Source organism: Strix uralensis, chromosome 3, assembly GCF_047716275.1.
Source record: "Strix uralensis isolate ZFMK-TIS-50842 chromosome 3, bStrUra1, whole genome shotgun sequence".
NCBI classification, from domain to species: Eukaryota; Metazoa; Chordata; class Aves; order Strigiformes; family Strigidae; genus Strix; species Strix uralensis.
This window is the reverse complement of record NC_133974.1, coordinates 99773728-99799252: the sequence shown is the minus strand read 5'-3', so window position 1 is coordinate 99799252 and position 25525 is coordinate 99773728. Positions and strand designations below refer to the sequence as shown.

At 40.1% G+C, this 25525-nt stretch overlaps 1 protein-coding gene across 2 annotated transcripts in view; it reads right to left on the bottom strand.

Annotated features, from left to right (window-relative positions):
• Positions 1-8370, bottom strand: part of LRPPRC (leucine rich pentatricopeptide repeat containing) — a 92601-nt gene extending 84231 nt beyond the window's left edge. For both annotated transcript variants that reach the window (XM_074863576.1, XM_074863577.1), the window contains exon 1: positions 8234-8370. In XM_074863576.1, coding sequence (XP_074719677.1) covers positions 8234-8349 — 116 coding nt within the window. In that variant the 5' untranslated portion in view covers positions 8350-8370. The remainder of the gene's footprint in view (positions 1-8233) is intronic.
• Between the last annotated feature and the right edge of the window lie 17155 nt (positions 8371-25525).

The window sequence follows — 25525 nt, the reverse complement described above, 5'->3', positions numbered from 1 at the left end:
ACACTTTTAGCATGATTTAAGGCACTGAGTAATGCTAAGCCAATCCCACCGTAAGAATTTGTTAAAAATAACTGGCTTCAAAAGCTGGATGAAGGCAGGCATCTACTGTCTTGAATTTGGTTCTTAGCACTACAAATCAACTAATAACACAAAACTTAGGAGAAAATGAAAAAAAAAAAAAATGTTAAGAACTCACTATTCTAAAAGATGAAAGATTGTGCAGACCAGACAGACAGCTTCCAAAAAATTCAAACTTAACAAATTAAGGGACACAGTATCAGGTTTGATTTCAGATAACCAAGTGAAGGACAGAAGAATGCAGTAGACAACTAATGGCACAACCTCCCCAGAAAAAGAAGCTAACAAAACTAAGCAGTTATCCATCAGGAATCTTCAACACCCCTGTCTGATTCTTCTTTACTTTTTAGAAGTTGAGAAAGAACACATGATTAAGGGGAATTAAAAAAAAGAAAAGCAAGGACAAAAATCAAGGCCATGTTAACCATTTCAGTCAGGAAGTCACATAAAGAGGCTACAGGAAAGGCTTACAAATACAAGAAAGATGATTTTAAAAAAAATATAGATCATACACTGTTTAGCTTTCAAAAAATGTTAATTGCAACCGTACTATGTAAGTTTTACCATTTTACCATGACTAAATTATAACAAGGAGATGGGGGTGCAAGTGAGAATAGGAAAGAATGAGCTAAGTAATTTCTGGAAATATTAAGGTATGTTATATTTAAGACACATTAACAGAGTTTACTCAATCTCTAGTCCTTTGGAATTGCCTTCAAAAATTCATGAAAGTTCTGGGAAAAACAGAAGAATAATCAATAAAAAATACTGATTGATGTACAAGGTTCTGGCATTATGTTACCTGACAATAAGCAAAACAAGGAGATACAATGTACTTTTAGTTACAAAAATATGGGTGCAGTAGTTGTTTAAAAAATATTATTAATAATTAAAATATATAGATATAAAAAATTTAAATGTGCTGATCAATGTTTGTTGCAAAATTGGGAATATATTTTGTGAGACCCTAAGCTATGTCCTGATCCAACTGGGACAGGACTGATACGACCCATGCCCATTCAATGATTTCATTAACAATTTGGATGACAGAAGAGTTAATAAACTTATACAATTTGTAGACAACACCATAATGGTTGCAAAATCTTAGAAGAAGAGCCTCAGACTTCAAAGTCATCTTGATTACTTGAAATGGTTTGAAATCAACAAAAAGGAAATTCAATACAGTCCAAAGCTGTGCATTTTGGACAAAAAACACATGCAGAAACTTAAGATGATGTACAATTGGCCAGACAACAGTACAACTGAAAAAGTACCGAAAATAAGCCACCACTAAACATGAAACATCATGCAGCAAAAAAGAAAATTGCAAATCTTCAACTCCTAAGAAAAGCAATATAGATAAAATACAGAGAATCGTTCTGCTTGTCATGGGGCGTTTACTCACAAAAAAATAGGTTTAAAAGACTCATTTATCCCATCCCACTCTCCAAATAGAGAAGCAACTATACCAAATCCATCAGGCATCACACTGGTAATATTAATTGTTGCAATATTAATTGTAATTAAATATTAGAATAGGATAAGTTCTAACAAGTTCTAGACAGTCAAATTTTATCACTTGGAAACTTATGAAATAAGATTAGGAGTGGAAAAAACCCAAAATCTATCACACATGACCTTGGCACTGCTGATCCTACCTCAGTGCTAGATGTTAGATTATATAATCTTACAATGTAACCGTATTTTTTCAATTATTGTAATTAACTTTGTCCAGAATTAAATGCTATGCTACACAGAAAAATGCATGATACTTCTCCAAGTACTGCAATGGATGCCAAGTATTTACTGTTAAATGGTATTTTAAAATTTTCTCCATGTGAAACATTATATTTGCAAGCACACGAAGCTGCTCAATAAATTTCAAACCTGTTTGGATCAGCATCCTGATTCTTCCCCAACATGTGCAATTTCTCTTTACTACGCTTCAGAACTGTGGTTTTTTGCAGCTATCCAGAGAAGCTCAAAAGGATATATTAAGCCCTATAAAGTGATCTCTCTCCTACTCCCACAATCACAAGACTAGAAGTAGCTTTCCAATATTTGAGCCTTTACATAACTGTACCTTTAGACCATTTTCAGCTTTGTCTCTACAATGGTGAGGATTAAAAATGTAGACCTTGCCTACATCAGAGAAATTAACCAATTATGTGTTTGCAATCCCAACACAGAACCACCCACCATTTAGCCGTAACTTTTCATCTCCAATTTAGCTTACAATGTCTGGAAAGTAGATGAAGCTAAACTCAGAAAAAACTCATGCTGAGATGAAGCATGCATGGGGAAGCTAACTAATAAAATATTCCTAAATTTGCAAGAATTTACGAGAATCCCAGTACAGTACTTACATTTTCCATATTTCCAGAGCAGACCTAGAATCTAGATCTAGGCAGTGCCTTTGATTTCCTAGAGGTACACATCTTAAACACCTGCCTGAGTAAAAAGTGTCCCATCTTTCCCAAAAACTCAAAAAGTAAGTGGTTCCCTGGCAGCAGCAGCACTGGAAATTTTACTTTCTCTAAAACCTGACCTATTTCAAACATTCAAAAAAGGATTACAGAGCTACCATATGGATATTTGCCTCCCTTTATCAGAGCCACACTAAGGTAGTTGCTATGCTTTTTCTAAGAAAAGTACTGAATATTTTGTTCAGTTCTTCCTAAACTAAACAGGCAAAAGGTGTAGGAAATAAGGTTTCCAAATATGAGCCATGCTGAAGGTAGAATAATGGTAAATTTAAGCGTTAAAATTCATTACTATTCATAAAAACACTACAGACTTAACATTAGTTAAATTTACTAAATATAAGACTAAATATACCACCTGAGATACCAGCATGATTCACATGGCTCCTAAACAGTATTTCCCCCAATTTACTATGGTCACATACAAAAAAAAAAAAGGCCACAATGTTCAGGCCACTGTACCCTTGTTTCAATGAGATGCAGTAGGATCCTACAAGAACGGAAAAAATTTTATGTTTTTTCATTTAGACTATCTAGATATTCTTAGAGAGTATCTAAAAATTTTGCCTAACTGATGCACAAGAACCAAAGCAGAAAAACCTTGCTTTGTGCTATTTCTTATCTAGACATTTTATATCCGTTGGTAAAACACACACAACTGTGCAGTTTGTGAAAATTTACTACAACAGAACATTGCTTCAGTATTACCAAAAGCAAGTCTAGTGAATGCCTCCTCTGCATTTAAAGCCCATTAATTCTATCATTTTGCTAATGTGAGGTAATAAAGCACTCAATTCTAGATTTTTGTCCACTGGTGACGGATTGCTGAGTACAACAGTGAACAGCCAAAAGCAACTTGTTTGCAGCTAATTAAAAATAATCAAAAAGTACCATGCATTGAACCATGAATCATTTGGGTTTTTAACTTATGGCTTACCCAAAGTTCAAATCAAACCCCTCAGATCTAAACCAGGATTCTTTAAAAGGGTATTCTTCCCATCTCACCAGCATGTTTCAATCTTGTACAAACACACCGCAATGTACCAAAAGCCAAGTCTTTACAAAGACAACTTGAAAAACATTGCACATGGTACCCTCTTATCAACTTCCTCAGCAAACACTCCTCTGAACAGAACACAGATCTTACCAAAAGCAGGTTTCATTACAGCACAATTTGCTGTCTGGGGAGATGCTCTTTTCTCTGCAGTCATGAAAACTGTTATTTAAACTTACTGGAGAGAATCTCAACAAAATAAGTGACAGGAAGGCCAAAGATGCCTTGCGAGACTTGCATATAGAGATTTCACTTGATTTTCCAGCTCAGCTATATGTTTATGATCTATGCCTTAAGAGCCTAATTCTCCTTTTCTCCAAGGACAGATAGGGTGTTGACATCAGGATGAGTGTCCTGGCACTCATACATCTAAAAGGGCAGTTCAGCACTACAGCTGAATTGATCTAATATCACAGTCATCACACAGGGTTCCCTCTTCTCCTTTTGCCTGTGGTCCCACTTTTTCATCAGATCCTTATCTGATACAATAAAATCCATCCATCTGTCAGAAAACTTTTTCCTTGCAGTCTAGCAAATTATATCAGCTGAGTAACAGGTCCAAGGAGGACCCTGATTTAGAGCAGGACAAGCTGGCCAGCAATGGAAGGGTGGTCAGTGAGAAGAACTGAGTCAATAGCCTTCCTCCCAGCACTAGCTTTCCCACAGCAGCAAGGTGTAACAGCAAACCATAACATAATCACCTAGAGTGTGTAGAATAAAGTCCCCAAAAGATATTCTGATGTTACTTATAAATCTACTCTGAACACTCATCAACTGAGAGGTTTGTTACAGCATTCTCGACAGTCAGCTACAAGCAGCAGATTTAAGCATCTCTTCCCTTAGTGAAGCTTCTGTGAACAAACTTCCAGCAAATAATCTGTACTACCTAAATCAGTGCAGTGCTAAAGCATGCTGTTCTAGATATGAAGTTTGTTGTATTTGTCTGTCATAGCTTATTTATCTTGTTGTAATTGCATGCCATGAGAATGATGACATATAGCTCAGTATATTTCACATTTCATACTAGAGGCAGACAAGTGAAATAGTACATTTGCTTTAGATCTAATTTTCTATGAAATGCTTCTCAATCACCCAATGCAATCTGATATCCGTGTACTGTCCTAATCTATTTTCAGAAGAAGTTTAGACTAAACCAACACAAAATTAAATGGGAAGCACTCCCAGACTATATTGCATTGGCTCAACTATGGTGTGGCAACATGTGGCAGAGCACCAGGAACCATCAGTCATTGCAGGGAGACCACCTTCATCTTGCATATCCACCCTGTCCCAACTGTGGTCAAAGTCGCCACTCCACCATAGGTGCCCTTCAAAGTACTGACACATAAGTATTTATGAAGTATTGAAGTATAAGAATTGAAGCCTTATTTGGATGAAGAATAGCTTCTCCATCCACTGCATATCATACTGGCTCTGAGCAGAAAAGCAACATATTCTGAATCTCTAAAATTACACAGGCATAACAAACAGTACAACCATCATTTGCGTACTCTACAGTTCGGCAGTGGTAGTTAGGACTTTCCTGGAAAAATCAGAGCAATATGATGCTTTGGTAAAATCTCTGCTTTAATATGAATGGTTGCAGTTTTCACATCTCTAAAGAAATTAACAGATTTGCAACTTTTCTGTAACCACTGTAATGAAAGTGTCAAATCTGCCTCTGAACTGACTTGATTCTAAAGCAACTGTAACAAGCACATAGAAACCTATAGTAATTTACCCAGTTCTCTTGTGAAATGCTAGACTGTTTCTTGTTATTTATTTACTCTTAAAAATGTGGGTTTTCTCCCCCACTATTACAATTAGAACTTCATCAACAGATTCTGGAATTTACTGCAGCGAACCGCATTTCACTCTCGAAATACCATTTCAAGACCTGAACAGCGAGTACAGCAAGTCTAAATGATGTCCATGTCATTCTATTCTTCAAAACAGGTCCATTTCCAGAAGTTAAAGCTTAGGTAGAAAAAAACAACAACAAGTTACTTAAGATAAAAAATAAAATGAGGTTATATGCTTATATGTGCAATTTCAGCTCATAAATGTTACCTCTGCTTTACACTTTGGTCCTAGAGCATCACTTGTGCACTAGGATGCATCAACCCACATAGTAAAGTGACAGTAAGACAAAGATTTTAGAAGAAATATTAACTTAGGAATTAAATTACTGGACAGAAAGAATGTACAAATTTAGATGTGCTGCTCAGTCTTACTCCAATATAACTCAGTTTAGACTGAAATCTAAAAACTGTGAAATAAATACTGCTGCCCTTTCCTGTGAATGGGTTCTCGACCAAGCACCTTTCCCATGGTTAACTAAACCTAGCCTGAGAATTAAAGAGTTTTTAGCATAATCACTAAACTATCCCACATATGACCCCACTTATACTTGAAAATATAGAAGAATATACTTTGGTGCAAGAAAAAAGTATCATGGCGGGGGAAGTAGAAAAGGAACCAAAAATTCAAAACCCAGCTGCTGGAGACAAATTATCATTGCATAAAGCACTTTAAGTCCTTTCCAGGAATGCAGTTCAAAAAAAAAAAAAAAAAAGCACTGTTTGTCCTTCATCAAGTTGTATGCAAAGTTCTGTGAACACTACATCTTGCAACAAACTAATTTAGGAAATTAAGCTTCCAGCTGATGAAAACAAGTATCAGCTGGATTACCACAAGGTAGAAAAGTTTATTTGTGACTTGACACTAACTAAATGCATGGTTCTGTTGCCAGCCATACAGCAGATGTCTTCCCAGTTCCTGGTCCTTCCTGCACAAGTCTACTCCATCCTTCACATCAACTTTAGCATTTAATGATCTGTTGCACTTCAGCCACTAAAACTAGCAGAATACTATATACTTTTTTAGGTAAGATTTCTGTCAGGCTACTGAATAAAATCAGCTCACAACAGGTTCAATAACCACTAAAGCTGGTGCAGGTAGCAATAACCTCCTTATTTTGATGGTGAGACTTCCCTCTAGGAGTTGTCTATTGCTGACTCTGTTCCCATCCCTTCTCCTGAACCAGCTCTGGAACTCACCAAGTCTCTGCTGAACATATTTATCTAGAATGGCAGAGAAATGTTCTGGCTTTCTACCAGGCACTGAATTTACATTGACTTAGAGGGACCACCAGAGCTACAATGAGGCACCTTCCCACCCACCTGCACTGGATCCTCACTGGGTTTTGCAGACACTGGATGAAATACAACAAACAATCATATCCTTGGTGGAAACAGATCTAAACTTCTATTTAGCTAGGCATTTATATTTACAGATTATTTATAATTATTTTAATTTTATAGAAATTTTTAGTTAACATCTAATTATCACAGAAAAGTCATTTAACATAAATGAAAGCTAAGCATCTCAACCCATTCCCAACTCCCTGTTTTAAGACTTAGAAACTGGACATGGTGGAAACCAAAAATTTAACCCCATCAAGGCTTAGAAGTCATAAACAAACCTCTCTCTCATTCACAGGCAGTTTGAGAACGTGTAGATAATGAACTAACCCCAATGTTAAAAAAGTCTGCACAAATCTTCATGTAGTTGTAACACCATACTCACTACATTAAATACAAAAACTAAATACCAAACTTTGACATAGCTACAATTTGCACAAGGTGCTTCCTTCTTAGGACAAGTAATTAAGGAAAAAATTATGGAAGCAACTAGTTTGCCTGTATAACAGAACACCAACATCACACTCATGATTAAAAAAAAAAGTGCAGGCAAAACCCCCTGAAATACCGTGTCTCCTACAAACATGGATTCTGACATGTTTCTTCATGTACTCAGGGCTGAGACTTTTGCACTTCTACATCCAAGACGTATGTGGCCAACACAAAAAGCATCCCAAATGTAGATCTGCAGTGCACCACCACTGGAAAGAAAGCTCAGCTCTCCCAAAACTAACTTTTTTTTTATTAAGGAAAAAAAAAGTATGTACTCTTGTTAAGGAAAGATTGTGCCTCCAAACTTCCTGCGGGGCATCAACCACATATTAATGTGGTCAAAACAGTGACAGCGATGCACACAGGTGGGGTGAGTTTCCACCCTACGTGCCTGATGGAAGAGAGGGAACCACAGCAAAGGAATTAAAATATTCCTTCTGATCACTGACACAGCCGAGTGACGAGCACGGGGAAGAAGCCCAGATTCCACCTGGGCGGATAATCATTGCTGACCTCCGCCTGCTCTCTCCCCGCTCCGCGCTTTCTGCCCCGCTACAGCAGCACCCTGCGGGGGACGGTGCCCCTCGCTCTTCCCAGAGGAGAGCCCTCGGCTTTCGCTTGAGCCCAGCGAGGCCCCGCTGCGGAAGCGGCGGTCAGCCCCCGCCGACCCAGCCGGAGGAAACCGGGGCACCGCCGCGGCCTTTGACCCCGAGCTAACCCTGCCGCGCACACGCGGCGACGGGCCGGGCCGGGCCGCAGGGCTCTCGCCGGGGGGCGGCGCAGCCGGGGGCAATGGCCGCGGCCGCGCGAGGCGGCCCAGACCGCAGCGCCCTTTGGGACGAGGACCGCCGCCTCCGCCGGCCCCGTCGCCTCAGCGGCCTAGCCGGCCCGCCGGCGAGCAGCCCCGCGGCGCAGGGTCTCACCTGGCGGGGGTCGGCGGGCGGGCGGCGGCGGCAGCAGCAGCGGGGGGGCGGAGAAGGGGCAGGAGACGCGGGCAGAGCGCCCGCAGGCGCCCGGCAGAGCTCAGCAGCGCAGCCATGACCGACCGCCGCGCGCGCCGGACGCGGAGAACACGTGAGCGGGGCACCGCGCTACTGCGCGCGCGCGCCAGAGGGCGAGGGGGCGGGAGGGGCGGGCGCTCCGCCTCCGCCGGCCCACGTGACGGGAGGAACCATTCCTCGCGGGGGGGGCCACCGGCCCCGCGCTCGGCATGGGCCCTCTCACGGCACCGGCGTGCTGCCAACGCACACCCCGTGCCACTGATGGTACATCCCACGTAAGGTCGGTGGCGCGGGCCCGACGCCGGGTGGGGTCGGCCGCAGCCAACCCGGAGCGGCGCCGGCGGAAGGTGGCCGGGGGGCGCCGTTTGCAGGGGGCGGGGAAGCGCGGGCTCGGCGAAGCGCGGGCTCGGCGCCTCTCGCCGCGCTCCTGGAGGCGGCGGGAAGTCGGGGGAAGCACCGGCTTTCCCGGCAGGCGCTGCCGGGAGTCGGGCACCGCTGTGCGCGCCCTCCCCGCGCTTCCGCCGCAGGTGTCGGTTGACCCCGGAGGGCCCGTCCTTGCCCGCGGGGGGAAGTCACGCGGGCGGCGGGGCGCGAGCGGCGCTGTCGCCGGCGGCGGGGGGGGGGGGGGGGGGGGGGTTCGCCTTCCCCTGGGCTGAGCGGCGGCCGGGGGGGGGGGCGTGCGGGCCGCGCCGCGGGGGGCTCCCGGCGCTGTGGAGCGCGGCGGCGGCTGTCCCGGGGGAGAAGCGCGGTGGCCGGTGGCTCCCGCTCGCTGTGGGGTTGAGGCGAGACGGAGCTGCCGCGCCCTCTGGGCTGTTTCCGACACCACTAAAGCCGGCACCCGGCAGGTGACGTGCAAAGGCGGAAGAAAAGCCCATGTCCCTCAGCCTGTGCTTGTCGATAATAAGAAAAACTCCGCCTCGACCGTGCCACTGGCTGGTTTGTAGGTGTTGCTCCAAGAAAGCAATACTCGTGTGTTGGGCGGTCAGCCTCTACAGGGGCCTCTGAAATCTTGTCATCCCCTACTGCCTTCTGGGAACGAAATAGGAGTGAGGGGCAGAGGGAAAAGAACCTTAATTAAAAAACTTTTTAATGATAAATTTCTGCCTGGGCTTGGTTATATTTGCCACGCTGCTGTCTGCATCAATGTTTCGTTTTAGTATGTAAGTTAAGCTGGTTCCTGTGACACAATTTTAAAACATTAACTTAGGTAGTTACAAGTTAAGTGTGTGTTTTCATACAAAGAAACTTGTAATTGTTTTTGCCATAGATTGCAAATAATTGGGGGGGAGATTGGTTTTTATCATATCAACTGCAGTCAGACATTTCTGATTACACTTTACTTGGAAAGACTTGTCAAGTCTCCTCATCAAGATGCGAAGGGCCCAGTTTTTAAGTTATAAACACCCACTTTTGTTATTGATAAGGAAGTCCTGCATGTTCAACACTTCTCATCACCAAGCCATAAGGCATGACTTAGGCTAGTAAGGCAATATTTGTAACGTCACTGCTTGTCACAGCTTCTGCTGTATCACAGTGTTTTGATATTTCCCAGAATACAGAGTTCAGTCTTGATGAGGAAGACCAAGATGAATTTTTTAACCCAAGTACAAACCTAGTAGCATACATGCTAATTATTAGGTGTCTTAGATATGTGTTTACCAAACTTGATTACAGAGTAGAGCCCCTGGGACCGAGCTCTAATGACACAATACAAAAATGTCTACAATGCTTACAATAAGGAGCAGAAATGATAAAGCAAATGACTGGAAGAGTAAGAGAAAATAATGAGATGACATTGGTCAGCATAATAAATAGTAGGTCTTCTTTGCTGAGACTTCACTACTACTGGATCAGTAAAGAACAGTTTTAAGTGTTTAGAAGGAGAACAGTGACATAGAGGATGACCAGGAATTCCTCCAAAAGACAAAGAAAATGCAAAGGTGTTTGACAATCCAGTCAGTGGATAACAGGATCTGAAACGATGAGTTGCTCAGAGAGGAGCTGTCTTTTCACTGCCGAGTGAGAGGCATAGATACAAATCTGCTTTAGAGGTAAAGACAGTTATTTGCTTGATGTGAAAACAAAAGTAGGTCCTGAGGAATTAATTGAAAATGTGATGTAGCCAAAGCAGTAGACTTAGGAAATTGTATTTGCTGAAGTTCTCTGAATGGATGAGAGTGCCTAGATCACATTCATCAAGATCTGAAAAAGAGACAGTCAGTAAATTGAGACATAATGTTTAGAGTCTAGGTGAAAATTTTAGTTCTCTGGATGAAGAAAAGTTGTGTATTAGATATGTTGTTCATGGAGAAAAATTATTAGCACTTCTATGTGAGAAACTAGAGAAAGCACTGTATGGTAGTGTCACCAGTAGTATTTGAGAAACAGAAGTTATTAGGTGAAGAGTAAGCATTTTATTCTAGCCATGCCACACTTGAGTTGTACGCAAGAGGCACTAGGATTTCAGTATGGACAAAAAACTTAAGTTAGATCTGTGGGTCCTCAGCATGGTAGCTATGCTATATTAGTAGGAAATACAAATCCAGAGGTAAAAGGTGCAGATACAGAGATACGGAAAAGAAAAGGCCAAAGGCACAAACATCCCCAAAGAGTGGGATGAAGATACTTGTCCAAGTAGGACGGTTGCAAAAGATGCACTTAGGAAAGGAAGGAGTCGTAGAAGCAAAAGCTGTGGTCAGCTGCATAAGGGACAAGTGAGAAGTCAGGTATGAATTAGTCCAGGCTAAGAGAACTGGGAAGCAAAGACACATGTAACAGAGAAGGGACCGGAAAAAAGAAGCAGTCTAGGGAAACCTGGTTTGTTAGTCTTGTCACCAAAAGAAAGAATTGATAGAAAGCCCCAGACGAGCAAAAGAAATCCTCCGCTGACTTCTTGTTTTTTCCTCTCTCTAAACAGACCACATCCTCCAAGATTCTTGAACTGATTCACTCTTTCCAGGGAATTTATTCCCATTGTTAGTAATTCCCAGAAAACTATCCCTGGGGATAATAATTAAGCAGGGCCAGGTTATGTTCCTGGGCTCTGGAGCTGTGTCTCTAGTACTGAATTCCTATTCTCTACAACAATTTCAGCCTATGCTGGACAATTGCCTGGCACAGTTTGAGGAATCAGCATCCATCAGCTTGGGGCTGTTGCCAGCAGGCAGTTTGGCAATGGTCATGCTATGCTGGAGAGTGGGAAGGTTTAAAAGTAAGAACTCTGGCCAAACTCCTCCAGTTGGCTTGAAGGCCACAGAATGGTTCTGGTTATTTAAGGTGATAGATGGGCATTGTCTACATGCATGCTACCTCTACTGGAACTTGTAAGTTCTGATAAGGTTTCTACTAATTTCATTGAGAGTTTATCATAAACACTTCTTAATTGAAGTGTGACATGAAAATTTCCAAAGCAAGACTTATAACAACACGCAGAAATTAGAGCTTTCTTCGCTCACTCTCCTGTATTTCAAATAAAACCCCAAGACATCTAAAAAAAAGTAGCTTAGGCCACAGTTGGCTGTGGAAAATATGGAAAATCAAAATTCAAATTACACTATAAATGCATCCCCAGAATCTGAGCAATAAAAACTTTTGGAGTGAATGATCCAAGTTGTGTCAAAATGCCTTTGCAACAGTGGAGGAAACATAAGAGGACATGCAGAAGAGAATCAACGTTGGCCTAGGGCTGTTGCCTTTAGGCAGTTTGCATGTGGCTGCTGTGTATCAGAAGGTAAGGTAATAATAGGGATTGTGGCTAATTGCCTTTATCTAATATAAGAGGTTTATGAGATGCTAACCTTTGAAAAAGTCAAACAGGGTCGGTGCTTTCAGGCAGTGCAGTGGGGTCTGGATGAATTCCATGGTTCCTTCGGGGGGTCTCAGAGGTGCCCTCTACTGGCTTGAGCTGGCTGATGGAGCCATCAAACCCCTGTGGGAAAGGTAGAGTTCATTTCTACAGTTTTCAAGGCAGGAGGTTTTAAGGTGGGCACAAAACATCTTGTGGTGTGTAGGGGGTGACCTCTTGCTCCTAACCTCCTGATACTTTTGCCTGTTCTTTCCCATTCCCTAAATTAACATGGCCTCATCTAGAGGCAGCTCTGTGCGGATGACACCAGTGAATTAAGACATCCATCCTCCCACCAAAGTCATAATTCACTGTGGTGCATGGTCTGTGTTACACAGTGGGGAGAGAGAACAGCGTTCCCAGCATTCGTTTAGTGGCTGTATTCATCTTGGAAAGTGGACTATCAGGAAGGCTTGCCATGGAGAGAATAATCTGGGGCATTTACCTGAGACTTTGGGGAAAGGTAAGCCATAGAATTGAGAAGGTGACGAGATACATACACCTTTGTGTTCTTAGTATCAATCTTGGTTTTATTTCTGATGGCTGAGTAAGGATAACCTTACATGTCAGACAGTGTGGTACTTAAGAGATTCTGGTATGAAGAATATGCATTATTATATCTTGAGGGAACATAACAAAGAAACCAAAAAGTGACCTTTCCCTATGGCTTGTTCTCTAAACCTGACTGAAAGTGTTTGCTTAAGCCTCTTGCCTAATCGCAGGCATGCAATTCGTGCTGAAGCAGTAGCACCTCTGAAAGAGATTACTCTGAAGGCAGTAAAAGATAGAAGGATAGTGATGAATGTGGTTCTCTGTATGTTTATATAGATATAGATAGATCTACATACAGGTACTCTTCTGTGACAGTGAAGAAAATATGTCTAAATTCACACTTACTGAGGTTTCTGTACACTTTTAATATCTCATTTTCATTTTGTTCTGAGAGGAGAAAGTGGGATCAGCTTAAAGTACTCGCATGGTAGTTACTGCAAACCCTCACATTTTTCTGTCTTTTAACGTTTCTCAGATCTTGTGAAAATGTATATTTCAGCTTTATTTACAAAAAAACTTAAAGCATAACCTGAGAACATCTGATTAATTTAGAGAAAAAGTACGTTAAAAGAGTGTTTTTTAAAATAAATATGTGGGTTTTAGAGCTTGACTTGCTTAATGCTAGCAATAATGTGATTTCCTTTTTTGGAACATGTTCCAGCATCCCAAATTTCAACCAGCTTTTGTTGCTTCGGTATCTTTCAGGTCTTGTAATTTGTCCAGTGTTACCTAACATACAGCAAAGCGGGGACTCCACGAAAAATCTCTAGTTGCAAGTAAGATTGAAGTCAACAAGTTTTCTGAACTAGTGAGGTTTTATTTTAAGAGGATGAAAACGAAGTAAGTCCAAGAGCTATAGAAGTGAGGTGGAGATAGTACAAACATATACATTGTTCAGAAGGAAAGTGGAGAAAGATGGCAAAAGAATAGTTTGACAGAAAGAAAGAAGAAATCTGTGAGATGGGAGTAACTGAGTAACTGATAAGGCTGCTGACTGTGGATGGAAAAGTGTTCTGGTTTTGGATGGGGTAGAGTTAGTTTTCTTCACAGTAGCTAGTATGGGGCTGTGTTTTGGATTTGTGCTGGAAACAGCGTTGATAACACAGGGATGTTTTGGTTACTGCTGAGCAGTGCTTACACAGAGTGAAGGCCTTTTCTGCTTCTCACACCACCCCGCCAGCGAGTAGGCTGGGGGTGCACCAGAAGCTGGGAGGGGACACAGCTGGGACAGCTGACCCCAGCTGACCAGAGGGATATCCCACACCATATGGCATCATGCTCAGCAATAAACTAGGGGGAAGGTTGGCCTGGGGGGCTGCTGCTTGGGGACTGGCTGGGCATTGGTCCATTGGTGGAAATCAATTGTTTTCATTCACATCACTTTTCTTTCTTGGGTTTTATTTCTCTCTCTTTGTTATTTTCCTTTTCTTTACAATTTATTATTACTATAATATTTTATTTCAATTATTAAACTGTTCTCATCTCAATCCATCTTACTTTTACTCTTCCAATTCTCTTTCCCCATCCTGCTGGGGGGGGGAGTGAGTGAGAAACTGTGTGGTGCTTAGTTGCCAGCTGGGGTTAAACCACAACAAAAAGGGATTACTGTTCGCCTGCCAGAAACAAGATGAAAATAAACACAGCTCACTTTTAGGAAGATAGTGGAAAGATCCATGGGTTTTTTTCATGGACTTTTAAGATTGAATTTTGTTGCTCAGGTGCCTTTGGGTGCTGTTTGTCTCTGAAGTGTCAACTGTTTCCCCTCTTCCCCCCAAAAAAAAAGCTCCCCTTATCCATGCTGTAAATTTGCTTAGGTTTAAGTCAATCTCAGAATTTATGGAAGCCTGACTGCATAGCTTTGATGGTATGGCATATTGTTTTGCTGTGTTCTGGGTCTGACAGGGTGATAAAATCAAACTGAGGTACTGGGACAGGAACTAGCAATAGCAAGTTAAAAATCAAAGACCCAAGTCTTAGGATTTGTAGGATAATATCTAAGTGTCTTGTTGAAACGACAAATAAGAAGGCAAAGCCAAGACCTGGAAAAAGATGGATAATAGACAGTTTGAATGGAAAATTGCTGCTTGAGGGCCTTGTTGATTTCTACATGTTACGGATGAAAATGTTTGACACGGTTATGATTTAGTCACAATTTAAGATTCATTAATGGTGTGAGGTAGATCAAAAAGTTGAATTTTAGGAGCATTTACTGATTGATCAATTTAAAGATTAACAATGTGATTTGGTAGAATATGTTAGAATTAAAACAGCAACTTCATTTCAGATTCAAGAATGACAAGATTAACCCTAATTTACTACAAGGTACCCTAAATCAAAGTACAATATGTGTACATATGTATATATGTATAAACACAAAATGTATGCACACACAGACAAAAATATTTGGATCCAGTGAAATATGTAGTAGACATCCACACCGGGTGAAGGCAAGTGTGTGTATTCAAGCACATAGACAGGTAGAGAGGTGGACGGAAGAGGCTAGTCTATAATTAAAATTTCCCTCTTCTCAAGTTTGGAGCAAATACTCACAATCCATCAGTATTCCTCAACGGGTGATAACTGAGTCTCAAGAAGTCTGACTTCACCCCGGCCTTTCATCAGCTTTGTGGGCAGACAATCTTCAAACCTCAAGGAGTCTGTGCCTGAGAGGCATCCCAGCTCAGGGGAGATGCTGGTCACAGCCCACTACAATTCAGAAGAGCTCAAAGGGTCTCGCTTAGGGTCACTATTTATAGGATCCAAGATAATTAACTTTTGTCAGATACTTTTCCATTTCAGCCCAACCTGGATGACAAAATACTCTGGTACTTTCCACCGGTCGCACAGGCCCAGAACTTGCTGGATCTTGGAGCTCTGATATCACCCCCTTTGGGCCACAAGCCCAGTACAGATGCACTAGGCTGTCAAGAGGTATTGATTCATTATTGTTCTTAAGAGATAGGGGAGGGGACAGAAACCAGGTGTTCTAAGGGAGTGCCTGGTGCTCTGGCCTTTCCCAATTCATTTTGGTTTGGCATGGGACCTTGAGGGGGTAAAATTGAACCAAGCACTGGGAGGCCCAAGAGCGGGGGGGAAGTTGCATCACCACACTATATAAAGTATGCTCAGTTTTCATGTAAAACAATTCCTTTCCATTGGCCAACGGTGACTTAATACCTAACAAAATGCTAAATTTATTCCTTATGGTATGTATCTGTTAGTTAAAATATTTCTGCAGGCAACAATATGCCTTTGCTGTTGTTTGATCCCACTCAAAATCTTTGATGAGCTATTTTAGAGTTGTATTGGACTGTAAAATAATTATTTCCACTGAAGATGCAAGATAATTTAGCTCCCTGTTCTCCTCAGCTATGTTAGTTTTGCAAGGTTAGTAGAAATTTTAATAAGTAGTAGAGCCTTTATTTTTGTAACCAAGTCAGCAGATCTTATCCTGGCTATCTATGGGGAGTAGATCTGATGAGTAAGAAGGTGCTTTTTTTATATAGTTACTTTTCAGAGGATCACAATTTGAAAACGGTTGTGACATAACTGGGTCACATCTGAAATTTTTCTATAAGCGGCATAAAATGAGAAGTTGAGGTAGCTGCTTTGTCAGAAGGTATATTCTTAGAGCTGTAGTGAATCATATATCTGAGAGATCTGCAAATTGTACTGTTACTGAAAACTGAAACGCTCATGAATCTGTAACTGATTAGTAGTCCGTCAGTATCTTAAAGATGTTGCTTTCAAATAATAACAAAGTAAGAATTAAGATATACATATACAAGCATCACATACTGTGTTTCTTCTGTCATTGCATTTGTTTTACATGTTTAATTGTGGGCATGCTGTACTACAAAGAATATCATGTCCCAGGGTTTGGCTATTATGAATGTTGGAGGGGAGCAAGTAGTAAGATAGTTTCAGGAATGGTAAAACTGTATTTCAGCTGCCTGTAGATCCAGTATGTAATAAACCATTTTCAGATTTTGATGCATGCTTTAACTTTTGGTTGGAAACAAGAATGGAATGATTCAGAGATCATGCAGATTGCTAGCTGGACTGGGAAATTATAATAAAACATGATTTGTAAGCTTACAGGGTTTACTTTAGATAAGAATCCATATGCTGGTTTTATATCAGTGGGCTGATTCTTTCTGCCAAATCTCCTCCTGTCCAAAACAATGAAAGAATTTTTATACTTCTGGATATAAGACAGATTGAGTGAGAGCATCTGAAGTCTAGGCTTCTGCTTTGGTTCAAAATATTTGATGTTTTCTTACAGATGTTCTGATTTATCTTAATGGTAACTGAATATTTTTTAGGAGTTGGGCAATTAGTCATATGTGATCTAGAAGGGTTAATCCAAATGCTATTCAGAGTCTGCAAAACCTAATCCACTAACATTACAACAAATGTTAAATCTCTTGGTGTACTCATACAGTATACGTATACCTCACACACGTCTACCTCACTAGTATACGTGCCAGGGACAGATACAGCACGCTACTATACATTTGTCTGAACAACACTTAATTTAGTTTCATTCAGGTTATTCAAATATGATATGGGTGCCTAAAATGATAGCTAGACTGTTATTTTAATGAATAATCAAATTAACTTTTATTGTGTTAATAACTCCCATTTTTCTGTTTATTTCTCTTCCCTCAGAGTAAGGCCACAAACCTGACTGACCGAGAAGACAGAAATATCCGGAGAGGTCTAAACAATCATTTGGAAGGCCAGAGAGCAAGAATCTCTTAAAGCAGATCAGCCACTGATGAAAAAGTTTTTAATTCTTTTGGCAGCTGATATGCTTTGAGAGATTTTTCTCCTCTTGCTTATTTTTCCATCATCTCTGCTGGACATTTCTGCCCCACTGGTTCAGTCAAATGCCACATCAAATGGTGGTATGGCTGTGCTTGAACTAAGGGGTAATATTTCCAATTGTGAAAACAATTCACAGTTCTGGCAGGTCAGAAACAACTGGTTTTTTACTTCTTTTTAAAGCACAAGTACTGGTTGTGTTACAAGACAAAATGTATAACTCAGGTGTCAATTAGTCATGTAGAAAATTTCCACAAATTTAATTTGCTAGACATTCTCTTCAAAGAGGAGGAATTTTAGCAGATTAAATTAGGGGGAAATTTGTATTATTTTCCTGGCTTTAGTTGTTTTCTGAAAGCATTTCCTCCTGAACTCGAGAGCTGCTGAGTTTAAAATATAAATAGATAGCCAACCAGATTCTGGACTGCATCAAAAGAAGTGTGGTTAGTAGGTTGAGGGAGGTGATTCTGCCTCTCTACTCTGCCCTCATGAGACCCCACCTGAAATACTGTGTCCAGCTCTGCAGCCCCCAATACAAGAAGGATATAGAACTGTTAGAATAAGTCCAGAGGAGGGCTACCAAGATGATCAGAGGGCTGGAACACCTCTGCTATGAGGACAGGCTGAGAGAGTTGGGCTTGTTCAGCCTGGAAAAGAGAAGGCTCCGAGGAGACCTTATAGTGGCCTTCCAGTAATAGCCTTCCAGTACCTGAAGGGCGCCTACAAGAAGGCTGGGGAGGGACTTTTTACAAGGGATTGAATGATAGGATGAGGGGTAATGGGTGGAAGCTGAGGGAGGGGAGGTTTAGACTAAATATAAGGAAGAAGTTTTTTACTGTGAGGGTGGTGAGGCACTGGAACAGGTTGCCCAAGGAGGTTGTGGATGCTCCATCCCTGGAAGTGTTCAGAGCCAGGTTGGATGGAGCCTTGAGCAACCTGATCTAGTGGGAGGTGTCCCTGCCATAGCAAGGGGGTTGGAACTAGACAATCTTTGAGGTCCCTTCCAATGCAAACCATTCTATGATTCTATGATTCTATACTTACCATAAGCAGGGTTCAGTGGTGGCCTTGTCCATGTTGCTTTAGGTCCTTGAATGGGATTTGTATATATTTTTATGTTGTGTCATTGAAAAGATCCATTTTTTCTCAAGAAGTGCACATTTATATGTGCAGCTAGAACTGTGTACACACACAGTGAGTTAGGGACAAAATGTCAACTCAACTGAAATAAAATTTTCCATTAATTAAAGTAAAATCCAAGTGCACATTCCAAATTTGTTTAACAAACAGCTTGAATTCTCTGAGTACTTTATATTTTCCTAACTATTTAGCTTTTATATTACTCAAACATTTATCATTAAATACTGCAGACTTTATCATACAGATTTTTTTTTCATAAACTTCAATTAGGATGACTGGAATGGGTATCATTTAACTGGAGAGAGTAACCTGTTTCAGCAACATGGGTTGTGTTGCTGATATTTTCCCATTGCTGCAATGTGTGAAAGCTGGAAAGTTCAACTATTTCCCATAGGGCAGATACTGTCTGCATAAATCAAGATAAAATAGCAGTTGAATATATTGGGCTATCCAAGGTGCAACACAAGTGATCCCTGCAAAGGAAGAAAAAATTATTAACAATTTAAACATATCTCCCTTGAAAAAAATCCCTTTTACTTTTCCCTAACTTGTCTAATAGATTACTTGAAATACATGACTTTGTGGCATGAAAGTATTTGTGTATTTCTGTAAACTCTTGTTTTAAAGGCATTAATCAAAAACATGCAAAAGAGATGGTATTTTTAGCAGTGCGGAAAGAAATATTACAAACACGGATTCACTCTGCAAAATCCTCTGCTTATTATTGGCAAATATATGTCCTGATGAAACCATGAAATACTTTTTGATTATTTTACTAAATCAGTGACTCGGACAAGAATTTCATGCTCCACTAAATCTGATTTTGTGCACTGAATATTCGCCTTAAAATAAAATTTAAAAAGGGCTTTGTCCTCATCTGTTTGTTTCTTGATCATTGCTGTTTTTTGGAAAGTACTAGTAAAAGTTGCTTATTTTCAGAGGGAAGAGCATATTGCATCTTTCACAGTGAGAAGTTCTTCCCACATATTTGTAGTATTTGAGCTGAATAAATGTTAGCAAAGAAAAAAACCCCAAAAATAACGAGTTCTTAAGTGGTATGGCTAGGTTTATAAACTTGCAGGACAAACAGATTGAAAGATTCTTCCTACTCTTCTGCTTTATGCATAGGAGCTTCTGGCTACATATGATCCCTGGAAAATTTCTCTTCCATCCAAGGGACCAGATGTCTCTCCAACATGCACTGTGCTGGGTTTGTGGCTTTGGTGAAAGTCATGCTATGTTGCCTTGAATCCTGTTTGAAGATTAGGCACTGCATAATCTTCAGTTACTCAGAATTTCTCAGTGGCCCAATACCTGATGTAATGCCTTATTGTTATGCAGGTATTCTGTGGTCACTGCTTGCAAACAAAAAGCAAGGAAGAAAAGTATGTTTACGGGTATTTAATGTTAGCAACATAACTGTCAGGTTTAAACGTAGATTTTGAAAAATGTTCAACTACCTATACTTCAGAATGAAGATGTTTCTCTGGTATATCTAGCCAGAATATTTTAGGTTGCTTATACAACCTAATGGCTGGGATCCAGTTGTTATATTAAAATTCTCATCCCTGAGACTGTTCTCATTAAGCACAAAAGTAGGAAAAAGGAATTTTTTCATTACATGAAAAAAGAATTCTGTTAGTAAAAGGTCAGTTTCTCAGCATAAAATACAGAATTTTCTACAATGCAGAAAATGTAGAAGTACTTTAATGTCATGGTTATAATCTGTAGCAAACCTGGATGCATGCCTCCATATATGTGTGAACAATAAGACTTTTTCGCCGCACAGTGAAGAGGATAAAAGGACAACTTCTTAGCATTATTTTTATGTAAGCAGCTTGAAACAAGTCATCCCAAGAGGTTCTTAACAAACCTGTATGGACTAATGATGTTGATTTTCAATCAAAATCTGAGAAGTTCCAGAGAATCAGGAGAATGATCTGCCACTATTGTAAGTGATAAGATGGTTGACTCAGGAAATTAAATATAAGACAGCTATTTAGCATGGAGTCTCAAGAAAGTAATAAGTCAAGTGATGGTGGACTTCATCAGTAGATAATTAAATGCTGAGAATACAGTTAATATTAACCAGCATGATTTCACAGAAATTAGGTTTTATCAAATGAATTTTATATTGTTGTACAGGACTATGAGTCTGGTTGATAAAGGTGACAGCTGTGTTGGCACACTTTTGTAAGGCATGTGACTTGGTGACACCAATTCAAAAATTGTTGTTATTCAACAACAGTAAATTCAGAATGGGTTAACTAGTAATACTCAAAATGTATGTGGTAGGAATAGCTAGCAAAACAAATTATAATCTAGTCAGGTTATATAGAGATCATTCTCAGTTTAGTACTTTAATTAAAACCTAAAGGAGAAATCACTGTCTGAATTAGTGAGAAAAGTCTGGAGCAGTAAGTGATGGAAATGGCTCACTTACAAAAAAATTTTTGGATCATGTTGTCACCTGGTACAGATGAACAATAACCGAATTATTTCAGCACATGTTATTTCGGGTGCATTTGAATGAGTGGTCACTGCTCAAGAGGACTTTCTTGGATGGGGACCGTCCCTGGAGATGCAGTTACCTCCATGAGACCTGCCTGTAAACGGCCTTCATGTGGGTCAGGGCAGCACTACGTAATGGAGAGGGAGATGTTGCTGGCGCTGAGAACACCATCATGTGTCGTGATCAGCTTGATGTGTGCATGTATTAGCTCCTGTATCTTTGTTTTGAGAGTGTGTGAGGACAATGCCATGCCATATCTATCCCCAGTTCTTTGTTTAAATCCTTCCACACATTTCTTATTTAATGAACATTACCATCCAATTTTACTGTGTAGCGCCAAAAATTCATGGAGGAAAGTCAAGGACAGAGCAGGAGTCAGGGTAATATATAAAACTTTGGAAGAATTTTGATTAATCAGATAAATAAGCTTATCCTGATCTTTACATATTGCAAAGTGGTTGTTCTGTTTGAGGCAATGAAGTATGTATCAAAGTGTGAGGCTGTTGTGTGAATGCAGTCTGATATCTGTGGGGGAAGCAGTCTGTCACTGAGTGCTGAAAAACACTCTGAGACAGGTAGTGAGAAGAATATATTAAAAATATTTCCTTCAACCTGTATTTTGCTTCTGAGTCCTCACCTGCACAATGCTTTTGTGCTGGCATGTGTGTTTACATAGCTGCTTGATGAACCAGATGGGTGTATCAGTCTGGGTTAGTTTTAAGACAGATCATCTCCCAAGCCCTTTACGCTCCACAGCCACACCAATGTTTGTGCCAGCGCAAGGTGATGACAAGGAGTGGGCCTGTGCAGAAATGGGAAGCTAAGAGGCTGATGGTGGCTAGATGTCTTGTTTTAGCAATGATGCTATTTTATCCTGTCTTGAAGTGCTCATGAAACTAAAGTTAGACATTAAATTCAGTATTTAAACTGTTATCTAGTGAGATAATAGTCCTTATTTAAGAGCAAATTTTAGTAGAACAATAATAAAATTGATGCTAATACTGCTGACGGGTTCCAATGCTATATAATGCTCAGGCCAAGTAGAATATTTTCCTGACTCTTAGCTAGGGAGTGGAAGGGGAACTGAAGAGAAGGATCTTGCTGCTGACTGTTAGCTCTCTGTACCCTGGCTTCCTGTGGTATTCCCTGGGTACACAGCATGATCTTTATTAATAGTTCTTACGTTGCTTCTTTCAGCCTTGAATGCAGTTCTGGAGATAGGCTTGTTATAATTTATCAACATTTTTAAACTTTTATTTTGGAGTAAGAATTCCATGAACTATATAACGCTTAAACTGAGAGTAAAAACATACTTTGTACAGAATAAGGGGGACTCCACAAAGATTTATTTGGTGATACATGCAGTGCTTTAAACTTACATTCTCTGTTCTGAAAAAAAGTTAAAACAGACAGAGAAAGCTGTATGGTCATGGCCCAGAGTGGTGTTTCTGGTCCTCATACGACTTCAATGTAAGGACTTCATCAAAATAGTATTTTAGGGTGTGCAAGGACTTATGGATCAGCTCAGTAACGTGTATATTTGTTTAAATTACTTCACTTGTTTCAGTTCGGTACTAGTATACATTTTTCTGGCCACACTGTGTTTGAATCTTGGATAATTTGTTCATTCCTAGTTTAAAGACTGGCTAGAACTGCAGCCACGTTAATCATGCCCAGTTTCCTGCAGGTTCATTTGCAGTTAACTCTCATTGTTTTGTCAAGACTCTCCATCTTCGCAGAGTTTTTAGTAAAGGTTATCTGTACATGACAAAATTCAAGCTCAAGCATTTAGAAAAGATTTTTACAATAACAAATGGAATCTTAACTTTTTACCTAGTAGACCACTTCCAACACTTTTAAATCTAAATCTGAATTTAGAAGATGCACAGTGAATTAGTTGGAATGCATTAGGCCTCCAGTAGAAAGGGGTTTGCCTGTTGGCAAGATAGGTCAAAAGAGAAATGAAGCTGCTCCCGTATATCAAGGATCTTGGCAAGTTCATCTCTTACTTTTTTCCCCTAATATTAGCCCTCAGAATTTAACTGTTTTCGTCTGGTTTTTAATCTTGTGTATGTGTTACTTTTTATATCCCTGAACTACACTTTATTTTCTCATTTTTGGGAGGAAGTTAATTGGTTTTGTCTGGGTTTTGGTTTTGGTTTTGTTTCTGCTTATAAACTTCATAATTTCACCTTTTACTTTCACCTTTGTAACAACTCACTTGACATTTCCAGCCACTGGCTTAAATGTACCTATCTTTGCTAAGATATATGTGAGAATAGAGACATGCCTAAACATTTGTGGGGCACAGACCCAGAAGTTCATTGAGTAAACATTTTTCCCTTATCAACACTGAATTCCATTATGAATATTTGATACAAAGGGATGACCTTACAAAGTTCTTTTTTTCTATACCTTTTTGCTTTTTCCCTCTTTTACAATACTTTCTCACTTTGACAAAACATTCTTTCTTCAGACTCGTTCTATTATGAGAATTCTTGTTACTTTAGCTGTAATTTGGAGATGAAAGAAAGCCCTTTTGCTTTAGTTCTTTTGATTTATAATAAAATTTATAGAAGGAGATGTTTTGTTTAATTTTGAGGTGGGAGTAGATCCCTAAGAAAACTCTGAAACCTTAGTCAGTATTTTTTGTCCTTAAAAAGAATAAAATGTATTTTCAGTTGAGCAAGGTATAAATTACTTTCTCAGTTACTCAGGTTTAACACAATCCATATAGCACACAAATCTTACCCTGCTCGTTGTTTAGCCATCCATGGAATCTGTGAAAAAAAAAAAAAGTACATGTGGCTCACATTTCTAATATAAGCAAATAAAAGTTGGCATGTCTTTCTTTTATATATTAAAAAGAATAAAAAAGAAAGAAATAGACTTTTTTCCAGTCCACTTAAAGTTTCTTGGGCTTGGTTCATCATTAGATTTATACTGAGGATGAATTTGGCTTCTGTATGCATTTTTCCTACGCTACACTTATTTTCCCACTCAAACCAGTCCTTTTTTTTTTTTTGTCAGCAGCTGTTTTTCTTCCTTTCCTGTTACCTTTCCATTTCTTCGAGTAGAGTTCTTTAAACATTTACAGTTTCAGAAAGTTTCCAATCTGCCATTACTACTAAGCTCTTAAAATAATCCCTCATCTAGAAACGTCTAAGTAGGACACTGTTACTTCATCAAAAGATTAAAATATTTTTCTAATTATGTGTCAATTTAAATTGTAAAGCTGTTGCAGAAATCCTTGTGTTTGGTGGTCGTTTTCTTAAATACATTTTAGCGAGAAAGACAAGGGTTGTGAGTGTCAGGGATATATGCCTTCAAACTGTTTAGGTTTGATTGCATTGCATTATAGAATGCTTCATTACTAGTTTAACCTCTCAAAGGTTTTCAGCTGCTGTTTTATTTAGCTATACCGACTACACTGCCTACAGCAACTCCAGGCAATGATTCCCCCAGTGGCATGCATGAGCTGCCCTGCTCTACTGCAAAAATACATTATGGCTGAATTTGCCCTCAGAGTTTGGAAAGATCTAAAGTCTTTGGAGACTAAAAATGTGTTTTTTCTTTGTTTTAGCTGGCAGTATGAGCCTCTGGCATTTTAAAGTGCAAGTCATTAGCGTCCACAAGGGTGATGTTAATATGTCTGTGTTTCAATCTCAGGACATTTTCCAGTTGCTTCTGCCACAACAATCTCTGCCATCTCAGTGCTTTTTAAGCCCCTTGTGAATTCAAGTAAGCTTTGCAATGCCAGTAGGAATCACTGTAGACTTTGGCTGAAACCAGTTGCTACCTGATTTATTCTTTTTGCAGTAGTTGGCAGTGAGGTTGAAAGTCATTCAGAGCTACTTGATGGGGGGGGGGCGGGGGGGGGGCGTGGTGGACGGGGAAGTGGAGAGTATGAGGGATGCAGCGTTTAGAAACATTAAACACAGTCAAAAGAAAAGCTAGAGGATTTTGGACAACCTTATTTTTTAAATTATTTGTATTTATTTTTTAAAAATTAGCAGCTGTGGTTTAGACTCATGATAATACTCAGTTGTACATACAAAATCCCAGCAACAGTAATAACATGGCATCCAGAAATAAAAGCAAACTAAAGGATCAATTGAAGCATTTGAGATCATAGCCTGAGGGACCAGATGACAGTCCTCATTGACGAGAAGGACAGAATCTGTCAACAAAGGTAATGCCTTGCGAGAAATGCAATAAGGCAACACAGAGATCAAGGGCTGACCCTTTCACCCAGTGTGTAAGAACCGAGTGTGGATGTACAGTGTGTTTGGTCAATTGCTGCTTGCGTTCACTGGGAGGAATGTCAGAAATATTCCCC